General features: G+C 37.1%; 1 protein-coding gene across 3 annotated transcripts in view; it reads right to left on the reverse strand.

Annotated features, from left to right (window-relative positions):
* The window catches only part of robo3 (roundabout, axon guidance receptor, homolog 3 (Drosophila)), a 183023-nt gene that overhangs the window by 26395 nt on the left and 137580 nt on the right, over nucleotides 1-19048 (reverse strand). For all 3 annotated transcript variants that reach the window (XM_037979119.1, XM_037979120.1, XM_037979118.1), the window contains exons 11-15: nucleotides 17167-17335; nucleotides 13204-13370; nucleotides 12977-13098; nucleotides 11633-11849; nucleotides 5173-5288 (exon numbers count right to left, since the gene is read on the reverse strand). In XM_037979119.1, coding sequence (XP_037835047.1) covers nucleotides 5173-5288; nucleotides 11633-11849; nucleotides 12977-13098; nucleotides 13204-13370; nucleotides 17167-17335 — 791 coding nt within the window. The remainder of the gene's footprint in view (nucleotides 1-5172; nucleotides 5289-11632; nucleotides 11850-12976; nucleotides 13099-13203; nucleotides 13371-17166; nucleotides 17336-19048) is intronic.

Consider the following 19048-nt stretch of genomic DNA (forward strand, 5'->3'; position numbering starts at 1 on the left):
TTGTTTTTTGTTTCATGTAAGGGTTTTATATGTTAGCATGGACAGCACTGTATAAAACTTGAATGTTGTAAGGAACATGCTGTGAAAATTGATAAATAAAATTAAAAAAAAAAAGTCTAAACATGATATTTAAAATGCTTAAAGAGAATAAATTGTCATATTGAACGAGTTCATCATCCCACTTTGTTCAACTTGTTCAGTAACAAACTATGTTAAAAAAAACACAAAGCAGCTGGTAGAAAAAACGTCTATTTGATCTGCCCTACTGTAGATTTTAACCTTTTGTTTCTCACAGAAACACAGGATTGCATAAACATGACTTTTAAAACAGTGGAAGTCATCAGAAGAAAAAAAGAAATTATTTGCTCCATTAAAGAGTTCCTCCTAATAAATCATTTAAATTACTTAATTACTTAGCTTGTTGTGTATTGTTTTGTTCTGTTTGTTCAACTACTTAGACAATTTTGAATATAATTTAAAATGTTTTGTGGGTATTTCTTTACAGATTTGTACTTCTATGCAGTTATGAGGCAGGACAGGTCACTGTTTTTGTTCTTCAGTAGATTTATTATAATGAAGCCTAGGCGTGAATTCAGACTGGAAGACCTGCCTCAGCCTCACCTGTATCTAATCGCTGCATCATGCGCTTCCACTGCAGCCTATCAGCACCAGACCGCGCCTCCATCTTAACCAATCAGCGAGCAAGCCTTCGTTTAAAATGACTTCCATCATGGCTTCATCTGTTCACCAGCTGAACTTCAGCCCACCTCCACCCCTTCTCCACCCCCAGTTTCCCAGCTCCTTCAAGCTTCCTTCCCCTCTGACCTCCACCACCAGTGTCCGGCCCGGGGAAGACGCCTCTAATCCTCATCCTAAACTTCTCATCCAAGCTTATTGCTATGCAGCACTCACACCTTCTGTCGGGGTCCGAGCACCAAAATCTTTGTCTTTCATGTCCAATAAAACTATTTAATGGCAGCTTTTCTCTGTGTGAGTCTCTCCAGGTTGACTTTGCTGTTGGCTGTGATCAGAACTGCAGGCAGCTCTAATTGAGTCAATAAGACTCCATTAGTCTCATTGGGGCAGAAATAATTATGCTCTGTTTACACATTCTGCTGGTTTTAGCTCACAGATTTATTCCTACTTATACAGCCACTTATAATGTGAGACCTCACGTGATCCTAATGAGGAATAGCTGCATCAAAACCTGATGTTTCCAATAGTTTCTGTTAAAAATTCATTTGTGAGACTAAAATTAGAAGATAAATTATCAGCAGCATGCACCACTTTTTCAATGTTATAGTATTGTTAACTATTTCAAAAAAGCCCCCCCATGGTAACTTTAATCATTAAATTAAGTTTATCATTTATTAGATCTCAACAACTGAAGGATAAAATTCTTTCATCACGGAGAAACATTTATCAAAATGTTTACACTGAATAAGGAGGAAACAATTTTGTCTCTAAGGTTTTTTTTTTTTAATTAGACTAAATCAAAATCAAGAAAATAGAATCAACAACAAAGATTTAAGACACAACAAAAGTAAGACTAACACTGATTTTAAGGGAGCAGTTTTCTTAAGAATGACTTTAATGTAATTACTCTGAATATGATTTGTCAATATAAAACACAGCAACAGGTAATACTTTAATAATATATGGTACAAGTTTAATTATTAGTTTATCAAAACTAAAATAATTCTTTGAACAGAATGTTTGTATTTTAGGACTGATGTTTTAAATTTCTTATCTGCACAAATATTTGGAACAATAAACTATTTTGGTAAATAGTTAAATTTGGAATTGAAGACAAACTAGAGGAAGAATCTTCAGACGACACAAAAACCAACTACAAAACGAACTGAACTGCAATCACCACCCAAGGCTTTCTTTTCAGTTTGTTATCAACACAGTTTGATAACAACTAATAGTCAAATAAATATATCTTTTTTTCTCCCAAGCTTTAGGAAAGCATGTAAATAATCCGTGAATAACTGCTTAGATGTTTACGAATGGTGCATGTCCTAAAACCATTAAGACTCACTCAGGTCAAAGTGAACTTTTAAAAAGAACAGTTTTGGAACGGCAGTGCCAGAGATCATGAAAAAGGATGTGATTCTTCCTGCTGCATACACAATCTCTCTGGCTTTATTTGACAGGAAAACTCCTTCCCCGTTTGTCTTCATATATCAGCTGAGTGTTCAGGAACAGACGGTGTCATGGTGCACATTAGTAAATGTAATTTGCTATTTTCTACTTGTGATGAGGATTTAATGGATACCTCAGCCTTGTAAAGAAATGTAAGCTAACATGATGTTGCAACAGCTGCCTAAGGGGCATCTGTAAAAACATCTCATGGGTAATAATCTGAGATACATATTTCCTCAAAAACAAAAACAAAACAAATAATCCCACTCAACTTTGTGAAATGCTTTCTTGGTTTCCAGTGCAAGTAAAGCCTTGGGTCGAGCAGTTGTGGAGTGGTTGTAAACCACATAATATACTTTATGGAGATTAAAAGATGTGGATAAACCCAGTATTATCTAAGGATATAATTGAGCCTAAAATTTTTCTAAGCGTCTAGGTAGGAACTTTGCCAGCAGTTTCAAATCAACATCTAAACAGGCTGGAAGGACAATATGAACCACATAATAATGGGTCTTTACCTTTTTTTAAAAGCAACAAGGTTAAAACGTTGTATAAGATTAAGGGGAGCATGTCACTATTAAAAGACTCAATGAACATCTCTAATAGGAATGGGGACAGGGCTTTTACTGCATTGTAAATATTTGTCCATAGCCTCAAGCTCCGTTGCTGTGATTGGAAGATTCTGATCTGGAACAGGAGTGTTAATGTGGAAGAGGATTATATTCTCTAACTTAGAGGCAGCTGCAGACTGCAGAGTTCACCAAATGTGGAAAAGGAGCTCTGTTCAAATGTCAAGAGTGTCCGGTTGTTTTTGCAGAAAACACATTAACACCACTGAGGAAGGAGATGAGGTCTGCAGAAACAACCAGAGAGCAATCAGATGTGTATAGTCACAGAATTTCCAGTAGGTCTGATGTTACTCCTGCACCAGTTTTAACTCAATATATCAGCCAAGATGCATGTTTGTGGCAGCTGATGGGTCACTATTTTACTCATCTTATCCTCTTGTTCATAAAATTTGGATCTCAAATTGAGTAAAAGTTCAGTGGTGAGCTGTGATGTAATATTCGGCTTGCAATAACATTTGTTTTTTTTTAAATATTCTTGAACATTAGCACGGGTCGAGACTACAATAGAATAATATCTGCAGTCTGAAATTGAAGAAGGCAACCGTTATCATTTGAAAACATAAATAAATGTGTGTGAGTGTAGGTCTGCCACACAGACCGATACAATGAGCTCCATCATGTCTTGAAGTTAGGCTGTCTCTGGATCTGAATTCTTCTTGAGTTTCTTGATGACAAAAACTCCAAAGCTAGGTCCACGTCTCCATGCCCTCTGTCTGGCCAGTGTTAAATTGTGAAGTTCTTAAAAATGCACACCCATTTCCCATTGTGTACTGGGTGGGGGAAGCCTCTCTGGTGCAGTGCAAAAAGTCATTCCTGGTTTGAAACAGAGTCATCCCAGTGATTGTTGATTGTTGGTTTATGTATCATTCAGTTGGCTTTATCTCTACCAGGTTTCTCCTCAAGTCTCAACAGGTTCTTAAGAAATTTGTCCATAAACATTGTAGGTTGTAGCTCCTCTGAACACTCCAGCAGGCTCACAAGTCAAATACTATTTCACCCATAGAATGCCTCCAAGTCTTCACATTTCTTGCTCAAAGTGTCAACTGCTGCAGAGAGTTTCACCTTATCAGTTTGAACACAATAAAACTGGTTGATATGCTTGTTAGTCACACTTTTACGATCAAAAATAATTTGCTTTTGCTGAACAACTTTTTCATCGAGTGATTTTAGAGCAGCTGCTGCTTCCTTCCCTATTGGCTGATATCAACGTCTGATATCAGTGATAATTTAGTGATAATTTCAGCTCGTAGGTCATCTAACATCACTCTTTTAGCATCCATCTTTTCGGGGGACCCAAGTTCCAAGGTTGGGCAGCACAGCCCTCCTCAGCCAGTCCTGGCAGTCTCACTTTTCGTCTGAAGACTTGACATTTATCCAGATACGACTCAAAGGACTTGCAGGTTCTGATAACGCTTTGAACATGTAGCCATGAGAAGCAATTTACAGACTTTAAGTGGTTAGTAAAAATATATTAAAATCACATTCCTGCAGTGCTTCTGCAAAACATGTCCTACTTCATCAGCAATCACTTGAAGCCCTATATTTAACTTTTTTTTTTGTTTTACAATAATTTTTCTTAATAAAAATGCACTGAGACTGCAAAATCCTTTAAAAAATCCACTTCAGCAGACTTGCTCTTGTTTTCATTTTATGTGCATTTAGTTAAAATTTTGCAAATTTTAGCTGACAGTTACAGTTTTGCTAATTTTGGAGTCTTGCTAAATTTAGCTTTTAGTTTAAACTTAGCTGATTTTAGCTTTTAGCCCCGATTTTGCTAACTTTGGTATTACCTACAGTTCTGTTTATTTTGGCTTTAAGCTACTGTTCTACTGTTTTTTGATTTCAGCGACTGCTTTACTAATTTTTTATTAGCCATTGTTTTGCTAATTTCAGCTTTTACCTGCTGTATTTCTACTATTTTGCTAGTTTTACCTGTTGTGCTTGTTTTAAATTTGACAATTCAGTTTCAACTCCTTCAACAAATTTAAGCAAAGTCATTCAGAACTCAGCATTCACATATTTATTACTTATTTTTTGCAGAAAATGCCATTTTTCTAGTTTGTTCTGCACCTGCTTTGTGCTTTGGGATTACTTCTAATAACTGAAGTTTTTATTTAATCTGTTGTTCTGGAATAAAAGATTACTTCTGTAGTAAATTACCACTGTCTGCATATTAGAGTTATTTCTTTTACAGGGCTTGTTCTCCGAATTATGAGTGAAACATTGTGAAAAATAAAATGCTGGGCTCATCTTATGGAGTTTTCATTGAGCAAACAGCATACATAAACATATTCCTTGAGTTCTACCTCTCGAGTCTTGTATCAAACTTGTTGCAAGCATCCAAACCCTGTGAAAGTGCCTGAGAGTGTGTCTCGCCTGGGGCGATGTGAGTTACCTTGTACTCCTGGATGACGCCATTCTGCATCTCGCTGGGTGGGGGATCCCAGGAGACGTTGATGCTGGAGCTGTTGCTTAGCTTCACTGTAACCTCCCTGGGCGGGGCACTGGGGACTGAAAAGCAGGAAATAGCATCAGGGTCTTTGTGTCAAGATGCTTGTGCTACTGCTGTACTTATAAACAACCACAAAAGCAAAGATTCTGTGGTGATTTGGTTTTTCTATGGGTTTTGTTTATGTTTTATTTTTATTTGGTTTGGGTTTTTGTTTTGTTTCTATTCTGTTGTATTTGCTTTTTGTTTTGTCTCATGTTCATGTTTCATTTCACCCTTCCCCAGTCACTCACTTGCCTGTTAACCACGCCCATCTACACCTGTCCCGACTCTGTAATCACTCCACCTGTTCCCACTCACCTCGTTATCCTCAGTACTCAAATACCCAGTCATTTCTCCCACTAGTCGCTGGTTCATTGTCTATGTTACTCGTCTGTTGGTTGTCATTGGTTGCTTGTTTGTTTTTGCCGTCTGGTCTCGATTCCTTTGCTCCATGTTTATGCTCCGTTTGTTCTTTTGTTTTGCTGCCACGTCAGCTGTTTGTTTTCATTTTGTTTCTTTAGTGTAATAAATTAGTTTTCTGTTTCTTTAATTATGAGTCTGCGTTCTGGGTTCACTTTCGTCTCCACCGTTCCTGACAGATTCCCTGGGGAAATGGAGTATCTGTCCAGGACTTAAAAAGGAAATTTTCAACTCAGAGAATGACAGTAGACCTTTATCAGCTTTATTATGATATTTATAAAATGTAACTGTTTGAATACAACAAAGAAATAAAATGTACCAGACAAAACATCTTTTTAAACATTATTAATAAAAATATTGAAAATAGTAAATAACTTTTCTCCACAATTGACAGAATTATAAATCCACCCTCTTGAACCACCTGAGATGTCATTCATAAAAAATGTGAGCATTTATTTTTCAATAACAAAATTGTTGCTATTATACAAAATATCAGTTCTTGAAGATCCAATGATGAGCTCATACAACAACCAGCCATGTTTGAATGTTGATTACTGAAGTCTGAGCTCCACTGATAAATACACAGTAACTCATCCTTCACCTATGGATTTGATCCTGGTACAGAGACATCCTAAACAGACTATTCAGGATGTCTGTAGGCTGACTGAGTGTTTCCTGCAAGCAGCACATGGACAAACTGACCATGAGCGTTAATTCAGGGAACCCTCACTCATCTAAAGAAGTCTTCAACTTGTGGACGTGCCAAAGACAACCTAAAGTGCTTAATGATGTGGGCCGGGATCACACTGGCTGTGTTAAATAAGCAGGACAACTTTCCCCAATACAGTCAAAACCTTTGTAGCTATGACTTTGTAATAAAGTGTGTCTATAAAATAATTTAACAAATATTTTGGGTAATAACAATCAGACTCATTTGCATTACAGTACTTTTTAAAGGTTTTCTTTATTATTTTACTTAAACCTAATGAATTCATGGTTAGCTTCCCTCCTCTCATTCCATATGCTTTGAACAGCATTAATTCATATTTTGGCATCTTAGTGCCATTTTCATGATTTGTCAATTAAATCACTTTTTTGGTATAGTTTACTGGAATTATTCGTACATGGCTCATTCCATTATCTGTATGTAATGTTTATTTGTAAATAAATCCAATTATATTTACTTTTATTCAATATTTTATTTTATGTGATATCAGGTTCCCTAACGAGCTGAGAACCTCTTTAAGTGTGATAAACTAATCCTGTGCTAATTATAACTCCCAATTAAGACTGGGAGATATATCAAGTACATTTGAGAGATAAATGAGGGGGCTGTGGTGGCTCAGTGGTCAGTGCTGCAGTCCTGTGATGCTGAGGCTGCTGGTTTGAGCTCCTCAAACAGGCCAGCTCACTTCATACCCACTGCACTGTCAACTCATAACACATGATAACTCACTTCACTATTATATCTATATGATGATGACTCACAACACTATTTACCAATGTAGTTAAACACGTTTATATAGATCTAAAAATGTCTACATACTATAGGCATACAGTGTCTATATCCTTACACCCCCCAACTGCAACTCTAATGTAAATAACACAGTTGTAAATATGGATCATACATTATAATATGTTAACATTACACTGTTAAATGTAAAGAAAACACTTGCTTTGCAACAAAACAGAAATCTCTTGGTTGACTTGAACAATGAGTTGATAGTTGATGTGCAGAAAGTTGACATGTTGTGAGTTGGTCTGGAGCAGTCAGCTGACTTGGCCTGCTCCCCCTCCCATCCTGAAAACAGACCCCTGCTTCCCCCTACCTGCTCCTCTGTACAGTTCTCCAGCGGGGTCTGGTGTTGTATTTTGTAAGTGAGGGAAATAACTTGTTAGCTCTTAGCAGTAGGTAGTGAGCATTTAGAGGTAGTAAATGAGTGATGGGTTTCTGATCCTTCATCTGTGAGTGGTTTGAATTTCACAGAAAGACTTTGAACAAACTCACCCTAATTGTTGGAATTGGCTCTGCTTTTTCACAAGAAGGGATCTTTACAAGACATATGCAATCCTGATTATGAAGTTTATGGAAGTCGAATCCTTGCAATTAAATAGTAAATTCTTACTCTGAACTTTTGGAAGAAAACTGCCAATTTGATAATGATAATGTTAGCATGACTAACTCTTTCTATTAGACTCTGAAGCTCCTAGCACTCTCAGACATGGGTGCTGCCACACAGAGAGCAGGCGGAAGAAGGAAAAACTGTGACGGCCGTGAAAGATGCAAAATCTGACTTCCTGTCCAATATGATCCTAAATCCAGATCTTCTTTTAATATTTTTATTACCTCTGTTATTAATTAGTGTTCCATGGAGGCTTCTCCTGAACGTTGTGACAACTTTTTGAAATCTTTTGTTAATAATTTTGTTGCTTTTATGTCTCCTTATTCCCAGCGTGTTTTAGATCAGTCTGTACCTCCTGAATGCACTAGTTTTGTTTAGCAGTTAGAGCCTATGCCTTTTTTGTTTATGAAAGAAATAGTTTTTACTTAGGGCATTCTAATAGCCCACGAGACATCCTCCCCTCTCATCTGTTTACAAAACTCTTCACATTATTCGACCAAGTATTTTACACTTATTAAACCTGTCTTTGTCATCAGGCTGTGCACCAGCGTCAAACATGATGTTATCAAAAAGAAAATTCTTGAACTTCATGTTCTTTTTAACTAATAAATATCTAAATGAATAAATAAATAGTAAATATCTAAACTACTTTTTATGTCTGCATTTTTTTTAAACGATGCTTTCAGATTTTTTTAGATACTGTTGTTTGTGAAGAGTTCCAGTCTGGGATTAAATCTTATCAAATACCTGAGTTGGTAGTTTTAGATCTTTTAACTGTTGACTCAGGTTGCTCTGTTGTTCAAGTTCTTTTAAATTTAACTGCGTCCTTTGATACAGTTAATCACAGTATTTTTTTATCAAGATTTTAACGTGTTGGACTTAAAGGCTCAGTTCTATTGTGGTTTAGATCTTATTTTTCTGACAGGTCGTTTTCTCTATTTTTGGGAGAGTACTCCTTTTCATTGGCTCCTATTTGTAGTGGTGAACCTTAAGGGGTCATTTTGGGTCCTATTCGGTTTTCTTTATATATGCTGTCTTTGGGATCAATATTCAGAAAGTGTAATATTTCCTTTTATTGTTATGATGACATCCAAATATATATTTCTTTTTAAATTGGACATCTCTGCCCCACTGCAGCCTGTTTAATTGTTTACAAGATCCCAAAGATTGGTTAACTCTGACCCTGAATAAAAACAAGCCTGAACTTATTGTGGTTCTAAATTGTACTTGTAACTGCTGCACTTCTATTTCTACGTTTGTATTTTATGTTGATTTTGTGAAGTGCCACTAGAGGGAGCTGTGGTGTCAGAGTAAGCTTGAGCTGAGCAGAGAAAAGTCAAGAAGAAGCGATCTCAAGTAAAAAAGAAAAAAGCATGAACACTAAAGTTTAGGGAAAGAAGCAAAACCAAGAAGAAAAAAATATTTTTCTAATTCTTTACTTGGTACTCAGCCAACGAGGTATAACTTCTCTAAAATACCTAACTGATATCCTTGGACCTCTTGCTCCACATTGTTCCTCAACTGTCAGGAATCTTGGAGTATTTTAAGACATTTCTTTGAAATTTGAGAACCAAGTGTTCCCAGTTGTCTAAACCAGTTTTTATTAGTTATGTCTGATTGCCAAAGCAAAATCTTACATTCCTCCAAAAGACCTCCAAGCAGTTGTTCGTGCCTTCATTACCACTAGATTGGACAACTGCAATTCACTATATAATGCCCTTGAAAAAGTGGTTTTCCATCACCTGCAGGCAGTCCTGAATGCTGCTGTACATCTTTTAACAGGTACTGGAAGGCATGATCACATCACCACACTTTTAGCAGATTCACACTGGTTGCTGATCTGTTTCTGTATTGATTCTAAGATTCTTTCACTCACTTTTAAAGTTTTAAAAGGTTTGGCTCCCAATTTTTTAACTGTGCTTCTTGACCTTTATAATCCCCAAAATACTCAAAGATTTTCCAGACAGATGCTCTTAGTGCAGCTGAGGGCTAAATTAAAGCTTTTTTTTTTTGCAGTGTCAGCCCCAGACTCTGGAACAACCTGGTTCTTGATAGTCATACTACAAAGTCTATACAGTCTTTTAAATCCCACCTGAAAACTTATTTTTTTAGATTTTTTAGTTTGACTTTGAGTTTAGTTTGAGTTTCTTTGGATCTTTTATGTTGTGTGGTTTCCTTGTTTTAGTTTGTTTTTACACTTTTTTACTGTGCTTGTTGGTTTTCATGTTATTTTTCCTAATTTATTTCATTGTCTGTTTTTCTTGTTTGTTTATAACCAACTTGTAAAGCCCTTTGGTGAACCTTGTTGTTTTTAAATGTGCTACATAAATAAGATTGAAATTAATATTAATTCTGATTCCTGTGCCTCTGTCTCATAGCCTTTGTCAAAGTTTTTGTGGACCAGTGGTGCTTATGTGGTTATGTGATTTAACAATGGTAATTTTATTAAGCTCCTGGGACCTCATCTACAAACATTTGCTTGGATTTTCTACTAAAACTAAGAAAACAATGTAGGCACAAAAATATCTAGATATATGAAACTGTGCATACTCATGAATCCAACATATTTCTTTTGTACATCCATATCAACGTGGAACTAAGCACATGTGGGACACCTTCCTTGACACACCTCCATGTAAATACACAAATAGAAGCAAATATGTCTTGCATGTATGATTCTCTCTGTATAATCTGAAATTACGTTGACGTGTGGGCAAAAGAGGATTTTCACAGAATGCGAGTTGGAGATGCTCGTAAATAAGGTAGTGGGGTATAAAAAACTGGGTTTAGAACATTGTCCTTTGGCATGAAGAGGAGTAGAAGTCGGTTCATTTGCTATAATCAAAGCAGCGCACACCGGTACAAAACAAAATGGTCAGACATCACGTTGGAAGTGAAATGGAAGATGACTGCCTGTCGCCATTGTTGCCCATTAATGTTAGACACAACTTACATGGATTATACACAATGGTATTGTAAATGAAGGCAGAAGTGCACCTGAGTTTTTATGTTTTTTAATGTAGTGCGTTAGTGGGGTGTCAGGTGTTAGGAGGGTGTGGCCAACAGCAGCTTATTTACATAATAGCCCTAAAACCACTCATTCTGAAATGAGCTAAAACAGAACTGATCAGGTGAAATCTGAATATCTGAGAATGATTTTGTGTATTAAATGTAATGAACATGTTCTGAACAGCCCACAGCCCTGACTTGTTCAATGAAGCATAATAGGTCCTCTTTAGTATTTGACCATTTTGAACAGTTTGTGGTTTAGATGCAAATTAGTTTTTGCTCTAGCCCTTTTACAATAAATGGTACCTATGTGTAATGAGGTGACTGGTCAGAATAAACTTGCATGCTCTGTCCTGCTGTTAAACTGCATCTTTTTTTTTGTTCTGAACTTAATGGAATATGTGGGAGATCAGTTTTAAAGTTTGTTGTGTTTTATCCCAGTGAGGAAACCAATGCCTGTGCGTCATGTTTAACCACTGCGTTAGGCTTTAGTGCTAAAATAAACATTAATACAGGAATTAAAGGAGAAAATAAAAGATACCAAGACATTATTGTGATAAAGCTCCAAAATATTGCAGTATTAATTTTTAGTCATGTCGTCCAGCCTGCTCCCAACAATATCAGTATGTTTTTGCTTTTTTGTTTATTGCTGTATGTGTTTGAATATGTCTGTAAGTCTATATTATATTTATATGTCTGTACATGAAATGTATTTTATAAATAAAGTTTGACTTTTAAAACAAAATCTTCCAAAACGACTCAAACATTGAATGGCTGAAAAAAATAATCATCTAGTTTCACATTTATCTTACCTTCTTCTGTGGTTCGAACCAGCAGCGTGCGGCTATCCCGGCCTTGGAATTCATCAAAATACGGGCGGATCTTTATCTCATACTCAGTTCCTTTAAGCAGGCTGCTGAGGATGGTGCTGCGCTCAAAGGGGGAGTTGATATCATGAAAGAGCCACGTTCCCCCATTGGGGCGGTAAAAAATGCGGTAGCCCTGGACAAATGGAGACTGACGATCGACCTAAAAATACAAATAAATGAATAAAAAGGTCAGCAGTGGAGTAAAAAATAAAGAAATTAAAAAATTAAAGGCCTAACATTCCTTGAAGGCATCAGGTGTATTGGCCCAGTGGCTAGGACATCGTCCTCCATTCTAATGGAGGACAAGCAGCTTTCAGTTTCTATGCACCACAAATTTGGAACAAACTTCCAGAAAACTGTAAAACAGCTGAGACACTGGGTGCCTTTAAATCTCAACTTAAAACCCACCTGTTTAGAGTTGCTTATGGCTAAATTAGGGTTAGAGTGCGGGTTTTTGATGTTTTTCTCTTTCTTACTGTTTATTCATTGTCACATGCTGTTTTTATTTTGTTTTTTAATTATGTAAAGCACCTTGAAATGCCTTGCTGCTGAAATGTGCTATACAAATAAAATTTGATTGATTGATTGATTAATGTGATATTGCAAGATCTAGCATAACCTTTCAATGCAAGCGTGAACGCGTATGTGTTGTGATTAACTTTCAGCTACTACCACAGATCAATAGCTCAATATTTAGCTCAATATTGAAAAATCACTAAAGTGTAGCTATTTTTGTGTAGGTTAAATTAGATTACTTGTGGTGGCTATCTTGAATTAGGTTGAGTCCAAAAGTTAATCAGTTGTAGCTATCGCAATTCAATAAATTGATTCATTTAATTGATTTCAATAAAATCAATTAAATGGCTCTTGAGATATACTGCTAACAGACCACATTTATTCCCATAGTCATTGGCTAAGTTTTAAATAAAGATCTTGTATGTTCAGTTAGTGGCCATAGTATGAGCAGAGAATCAGTCTCAGTCACCATTACTCAAGATTTTAGCTCAACATCTATAAGATTTGTTGCTTTATAGCCATTTTTGTGTTTGCTAAGTTTGTTAGCTGAATTAGATTGACTCCACAGGTTAATTAGTTGTAGCTGTAGATCCAGCTATTACTTTCTGAGAGTATTCAAATATATTTAGTGGTTAATTAGATAGTGTGCTAATAGACACACACTCACGCACAGACACACACACACACACTCACGCACACACACAGACAGACCAAAGCAAAAAATCCTCCTTTTGCTTTTTGCCTTGGATAATAAAGATCTGAGGCTCTCACCGTCCAGGACACTCGGATGGAAGCTGCTGTTAGCATGACAGGATCTTGAAGCTGGACCACCACTTCTCCCAGCTCCCTCTGGACCTGCCTGTGGTCCACACCCTGACCTGTAGGACTCACATCTGAGGAAACACACAAACAGCTTCACTTCTCACTTCAGAGTACTGCTGCCAGTACATGAACACAGTAAAGATGAGCACAACGAGTCAGGTTGGGAGCATACCCACCTTGTGTTCTGACAGGCTCAGAGATGGGGCTCGGGTCGCTTAGACCATAGGCGTTCACAGCTCGAACAATGAACAGGTACACAGTGTTGGGAAGAAGGCTAGTGATTGTGTGTGTCTCCATCTTGACCATATCAGCTACAGTCTGCCAAGTGCTGCCTGCTGATTGGCTGTGATAGGACAGCAGAGAAAAATGTGTTTGTCTTTTTGAAAATCAAAATAAATAATATGCTTGTAAAATATTTGGAACCTTTTTGAAGAAATACTGAATGGTCCTAATAAAGCTGCCACCCAAAACTCCAACATACATTTGTAATAATCTCAGCTCAGAAAAAATGCATACATTTTTATGTTTGAACAGTAGAAGAAGCATAAAGAGAACCAAGATCAACAGAAATGTTAAAGCTGCTGCCAGTGGATCATTATGAACACCATGGTAATCAAAATGTCTGTCACTACCTGACTGCCAATTTGATAGGAAGCAGATAGAAACAGACCAAAAAGTAAGCCTTAAACAAAGTGGCTGCATGAAAACCATAAGTCAAATCTTAAAAATTATTAAACAGTTAGTGGTAAAAGACTGATAGTCACACGTTTTTTAAATGTTTCTACAGTGTTTTCTGTACTATTAAAAAAAGACTTCACTTCCAGATTTGAAGAGAATACTCAGAGCTACAGTAACATAACTAAAGTCTATGAAGCCTTGCCGTGCATGCTCTGCACCCTGAGGGGATCTGAGAGGAAACTTTAAGTCTGAGCAGTGTGAGACACACTGGGTGAAAGAAGATAAAAAATGCCTATGTTTTGATATATAATTTCTATATTTATCAAGAAAAGGTTTGAAGATCTAAACCCTCTTTGGTGAGGCTCGTCCTGACCCATCTTGGACCACTGGTAAGAAATGCTCTGGACCCAGCTCCATGTGGGGGTAGATGATGTCATTTATCTGCTGCAGTGTGCTCACTCCCATCTGGATGATGGTGGAGGCCCTGTTACTTCATACCTCCAGCCTTCTTTACTGAGTAGCAAGCTGTTCAGGATGGGTGTCAGTTCATCTGGTGGGTCCTGGGTTGCTGATTATCTGTCAGACAAGCCTCAGTTTGTGTGTCTGGAAAGCACCCTGTTTGACGGGGTGGTCAGTAACACAGGAGCACCACAGGGATGGTTCTGTCTCCGTTCTTGTTCACTCTGTACACCTCAGACTTTCAGGACAACTCTGAATCAAGTATTCTGACAACTCTATGGTGGTGGTTTATGTTATAAATGGACAGAAATTGGAGTACAGAAAACTAGTGGACAACTTTGCAGAGTGGTCTCACATCTGCTCTTGAACGTGGACAAGACAAAGGAGATGATGGTCAACTTCAGGAGAAAAAAAAATCACAATCAGTGCCATCAGTATCTTGGGGAAGGAAGTGGAGGTTGAGGACGGATACAAATACTAGTACATCTGAACAGCAGACTGGAGCACCAACAATAATGCTGTGGACAGAAATGGGATGTGCAGATAGCAGCAGGCTCAATGAACTCAGTAAAAAAGCTGAAAAATTGATTGGGCAGAGCTTGGAGACATTTGAGTCAGTGAGGTACATGAGATCACTGAACAAACTGTTCTCCATCAGATCCTATTCAGGACACCCTACAAAAAGCAGCAAAGTTCCTTTTCCAACAGACTCACTCATCTCTGCTCCCACAGAAAACACTTTCACTTTAAAACAACTAAACTCTGTCGAACAGATGTGCATCAGTAAACTTAGACCTACATACAACTACTATAAAAATATTATGTACAATATACTCCACCATCATTGCACAAAGCTACAGTAAATAAGCAATTTATGTCATCATTGCATTACATCTATCTTAACCTCTGTTTCAATGGTTACTGTTTGTTTTTAATTTGTTATAACGTGTGTTGTTTTTAATACTTTTAATATGGAACTTGTCTGTTGCTGTGACAAACCAATTTCCCTCATGGGATCAATAACTTACTATTCTATTGTATTCTATTCTATATTAAAATACAGATCCACACTCCATAAATCCAATCAAATAATATTTATTTGTATAACAGATTTAAAAACAACTGCTGTTGGCAAAAGTGCTGCACACAAAACAATAAAGAGTAAAAAGAGACTTCCAAACACAAGAGACCATAAAAACAATAAAAAAAATGATAAGACAAGATACATTTTAGGAAAAAAACAACATTAAAAGGAAGCAAAACGTCAACTGTCATGCTGTAGTAAAAGTACAAATGTGTTTTAATATGAGAGTTTAAGCCTGTCTGATGTAAAAGGGGCAGCTGGTACCACAATTTAGGAGCTACACCTGAAAAGGCCTGATTATCTGTGTGGAGCAGCCTGGACCCCAGGACAACTAAAAGCAAATTATTAGATTTGAGGGATCTAGAGGACAAATAAAGCTGCAGGAGGTCAGACAGGAATACAGAAGCCTACACATTCAGGGCCTTACAGGTCAACAATAAAACTTTAAAATCAATTCAAAAATGAACAGGGACCCAATGAAAGGAAGCAAGCACTGAGAAAATATGTGCAAGCTTTTTTTGTTTGTGTTAAAAGATAAGCTACAGCATTTTAAACTGTCTGCTGTCTTGAGAGGCCAGCCTGGCTAACACCAACATACAGACAGTTAGAATAACCCAGTTGGGATGTAATAAAAGCGTGAATCACTCATTCATAGTCATTAAAGGATAAAAACAATTTCAATTTAGATAAAAGCCTAAATTTAAAAAGGTGACAGCCCTCCCTGGGCTGCCACCTTACCGTGGTGGAGGGGTTTGAGTGTCCCAGTGATCCTAGGAGCTATGCTGTCAGGGGCTTCATGTTTTGGAGTGGCCATCTCAAAGCCCTGATCCCAATCCTATTGAAAATTTATGGGCAAAACTGAACAAATATGTGCGAGCAAGGCTGCCTACAAACATGGCTCAGTTCCACCAGTTCTGTCAGGAGGAATGGACCAAAATTCCTGCCAACTATTGAGACAAGCTTGTGGAAGGATATTCAAAATGTTTGACCCAAGTCATACAGTTTAAGGGCAATAGTACCAAATATTAATAAAATGTATTTAAACTTTTGACTTTAAATTAAGTAACAAAAACTGTCTTAAAAACATGCTCTCTCTCATTATTCTGGTATTTAGCAAATAGAAATAAATAAAAAATCCTAATTGACCTAAAACTGGAACAATTTATTCTGATTTCACATAAGACTGCGTGAAAAAAATGTATGTCTTTTTATATAGTGTAAGTAAACTTCTGGTTTCAAATGTATGTATCTTTGTCTTCTTTCAAACAGTGTCTCTCACTGCTATAGGCTTCTGGTTTTCTCTCAAATCCACCCCAGAATTCAGAAATCGTATTCAAGCTTATGTTACAATATAATTTAGCTTAAAATATTCTCCTCGAATCTGGAAGAGAAGGGTATTTTTAACTTGTCAGAAACATAAAAATTTACATGTGACCATAAGAGTCTTCTGCTGCTCAAGGTTTGAGCATTTTCAAGTTTTTACACAGCCATTGTTTCTTTCAATCTTACTCTTCACTCTTTTTCTGTCTGCTTATTATTAACCTGGCAGTCAGAGTGACAGACAGATGTGTCACTGTTAATCAGTTGTAAATCTACATTCAATGATTATTTTCTGAGAATTTTCTTAAAATCTGACCACTGGTTCATCACATATTTTGCTAATACTGCAGAAAGACAAACGCAGACACAGACATGAACACCTGCCTTTCATAATGGCAAGTGCTAAAAATTTTACAGATCTGATTTGACCAATATGTCTGTGGTGAAACTCAGTCTGTAAACACATGAACTAATTATTCAGTCCAGAAAAAAGAAGGAGAGCAGCAGCAGCAGAGGAGGAACGGCTCCCTGATTGGAGTGGAAATGACAATAAAGGTCTGAACTTCCTTTGCAGCAGTTCTGGTATTCTCTAACTCACCTAAAGGCCTCAATGATGTAGGAGGTGACGGCAGCTCCACCTTCATGAGCGTTGGGTTGCCAGGTCAGAGAGACGCTGTTCTTTGATACATCTGTGACAATGGGTTTGTGCGGTGGACCCGGCAGCTGAAAGGGCTCTGTGGCCTGAGCGACAGACGGGTCAGTGCTCTCTGCGTGGTGAAGCAGAAATACCAAAGGAAGACAACAAAAAATGTGTTACTATTTATTGTGATTTTTACTGCTTTCATTTAAGAAAAAAAGCTTTGAATTGTTGTTACAGTCAATCTAATGTGATATTCTGAGATCTTGTGAAATGTTTTAGCTCTCAGATTATATGGTGAGTATGATGTTCAGCTACTGCAACAAATTTAGCTCAATATCTGTAAAACTGTGTTATAGCCATTTTCATGTAATGTCAGTTGGCTGTGGCAGCCATATTTAATTGGGTTGACTCAAAAAGTTAATATAATAATAATACAGGTTTTCCCCGAGAAAAGAGGCTAAGCCGGTGTTAGGTGGCCGTTCACCGGTCGACTGTGATTTAGTAAAAAGAAAGATTAAAGTTGACAGGAAAGTTGAAAATATGGCTATTTATTATGAGATATTGTAAGATATTTGTGTCAAATATTTACACAACTAGTTTTACAAAAAGGCCCTTTTGAAATACTTTTTTAAACAAAAAAATTAAAATAAATACTAATTGATTGCTCCTAATTTGAATCCTAATTTAAGTCACATTTACAAATAAATTCATTACCATAAATGAAAAAGTGCAAACAAAGCACCAACACACGTCTCACTTCCAGGCCAATGAATAACAACAGAGAACTCTGACAAACAGACAGATGCTGTACTGGACTGTGCTTTTTGTGGCACAGGCTGCATGTTGGATCACTACATGGAACAACAAAACAAAGCATATCTAATGCTGAATTTAATAGCATCATTTTACTGTTAAACAAGAACAAATTAGCACGCCTCATAATAACTAATATCAATATTTTCACTAAGTACAAAACATGCTTACCATATTCAGTCTTGTAAAGACACCTGCTGAATTTCGGCTCAACTAAACATTTTTGGTTAAACCTGATAATGTTAATAGCTAACTCCAGGTAGCTGAAGGAGGCTCTGCCTCAGGGTTCGTTAGAGTCACTCAGGGCTCCGTGAACAGCGGACCTGAGCGCGCGGTGGAGGTGTTTATACTTGAAGCTTACGTCAGTGGGCAGTACGCTACAGAACCAGTGGAAATATGGTAAAAAATAAAAATAAAATAAAAAAGAGAGCAGATTTTCTGACTGTGATACAGAGAGGATGTTTAAACTTAAAACATTCAGTTTGACTTTCATTGATTTCTCTGCATTAGTTGTGATTCGCCCATCATAGGACTAATATTTCTATAAACACTCCTTTTTATCAGCTGCAGCAGTAATCTCCTTCTGTGCGTTTTGAACTGTTTGATTATCTTTGTGATCTCTCACAGAGGGATCTTATAAATGTTGATACAGGCGAACCAGCTCTGCTAGAGCACCAAAATCGTCCATTTTGAATGGAGCGAGGTGCACGCAGTCCTTCCTGGGTTTATGAGATATTTTTCAGACAATTTCAGTGGACTCCAGTAGTTAATGGCTAAGTTTTTATTTGTTTTATTTTATTTAGAAAAATGTATATATATATATATATATATATATATATATAGAGAGAGAGAGAGAGAGAGGAGAGAGAGAGAGAGAGAGAGAGAGAGAGAGAGAGAGAGAGGAAAGCAGTTGTGGTGGATGCAGCAATACCGAGTGATTGCAACATCAGGAAAAAGGAGCACGAGAAACTGGAGAAATACCAGGGCCTCAGAGAGGAACTGGAAAAGGCCTGGAAGGTAAAGACCA

Source organism: Kryptolebias marmoratus, linkage group LG13 (assembly GCF_001649575.2).
Source record: "Kryptolebias marmoratus isolate JLee-2015 linkage group LG13, ASM164957v2, whole genome shotgun sequence".
In the NCBI taxonomy this organism is placed as follows: Eukaryota; Metazoa; Chordata; class Actinopteri; order Cyprinodontiformes; family Rivulidae; genus Kryptolebias; species Kryptolebias marmoratus.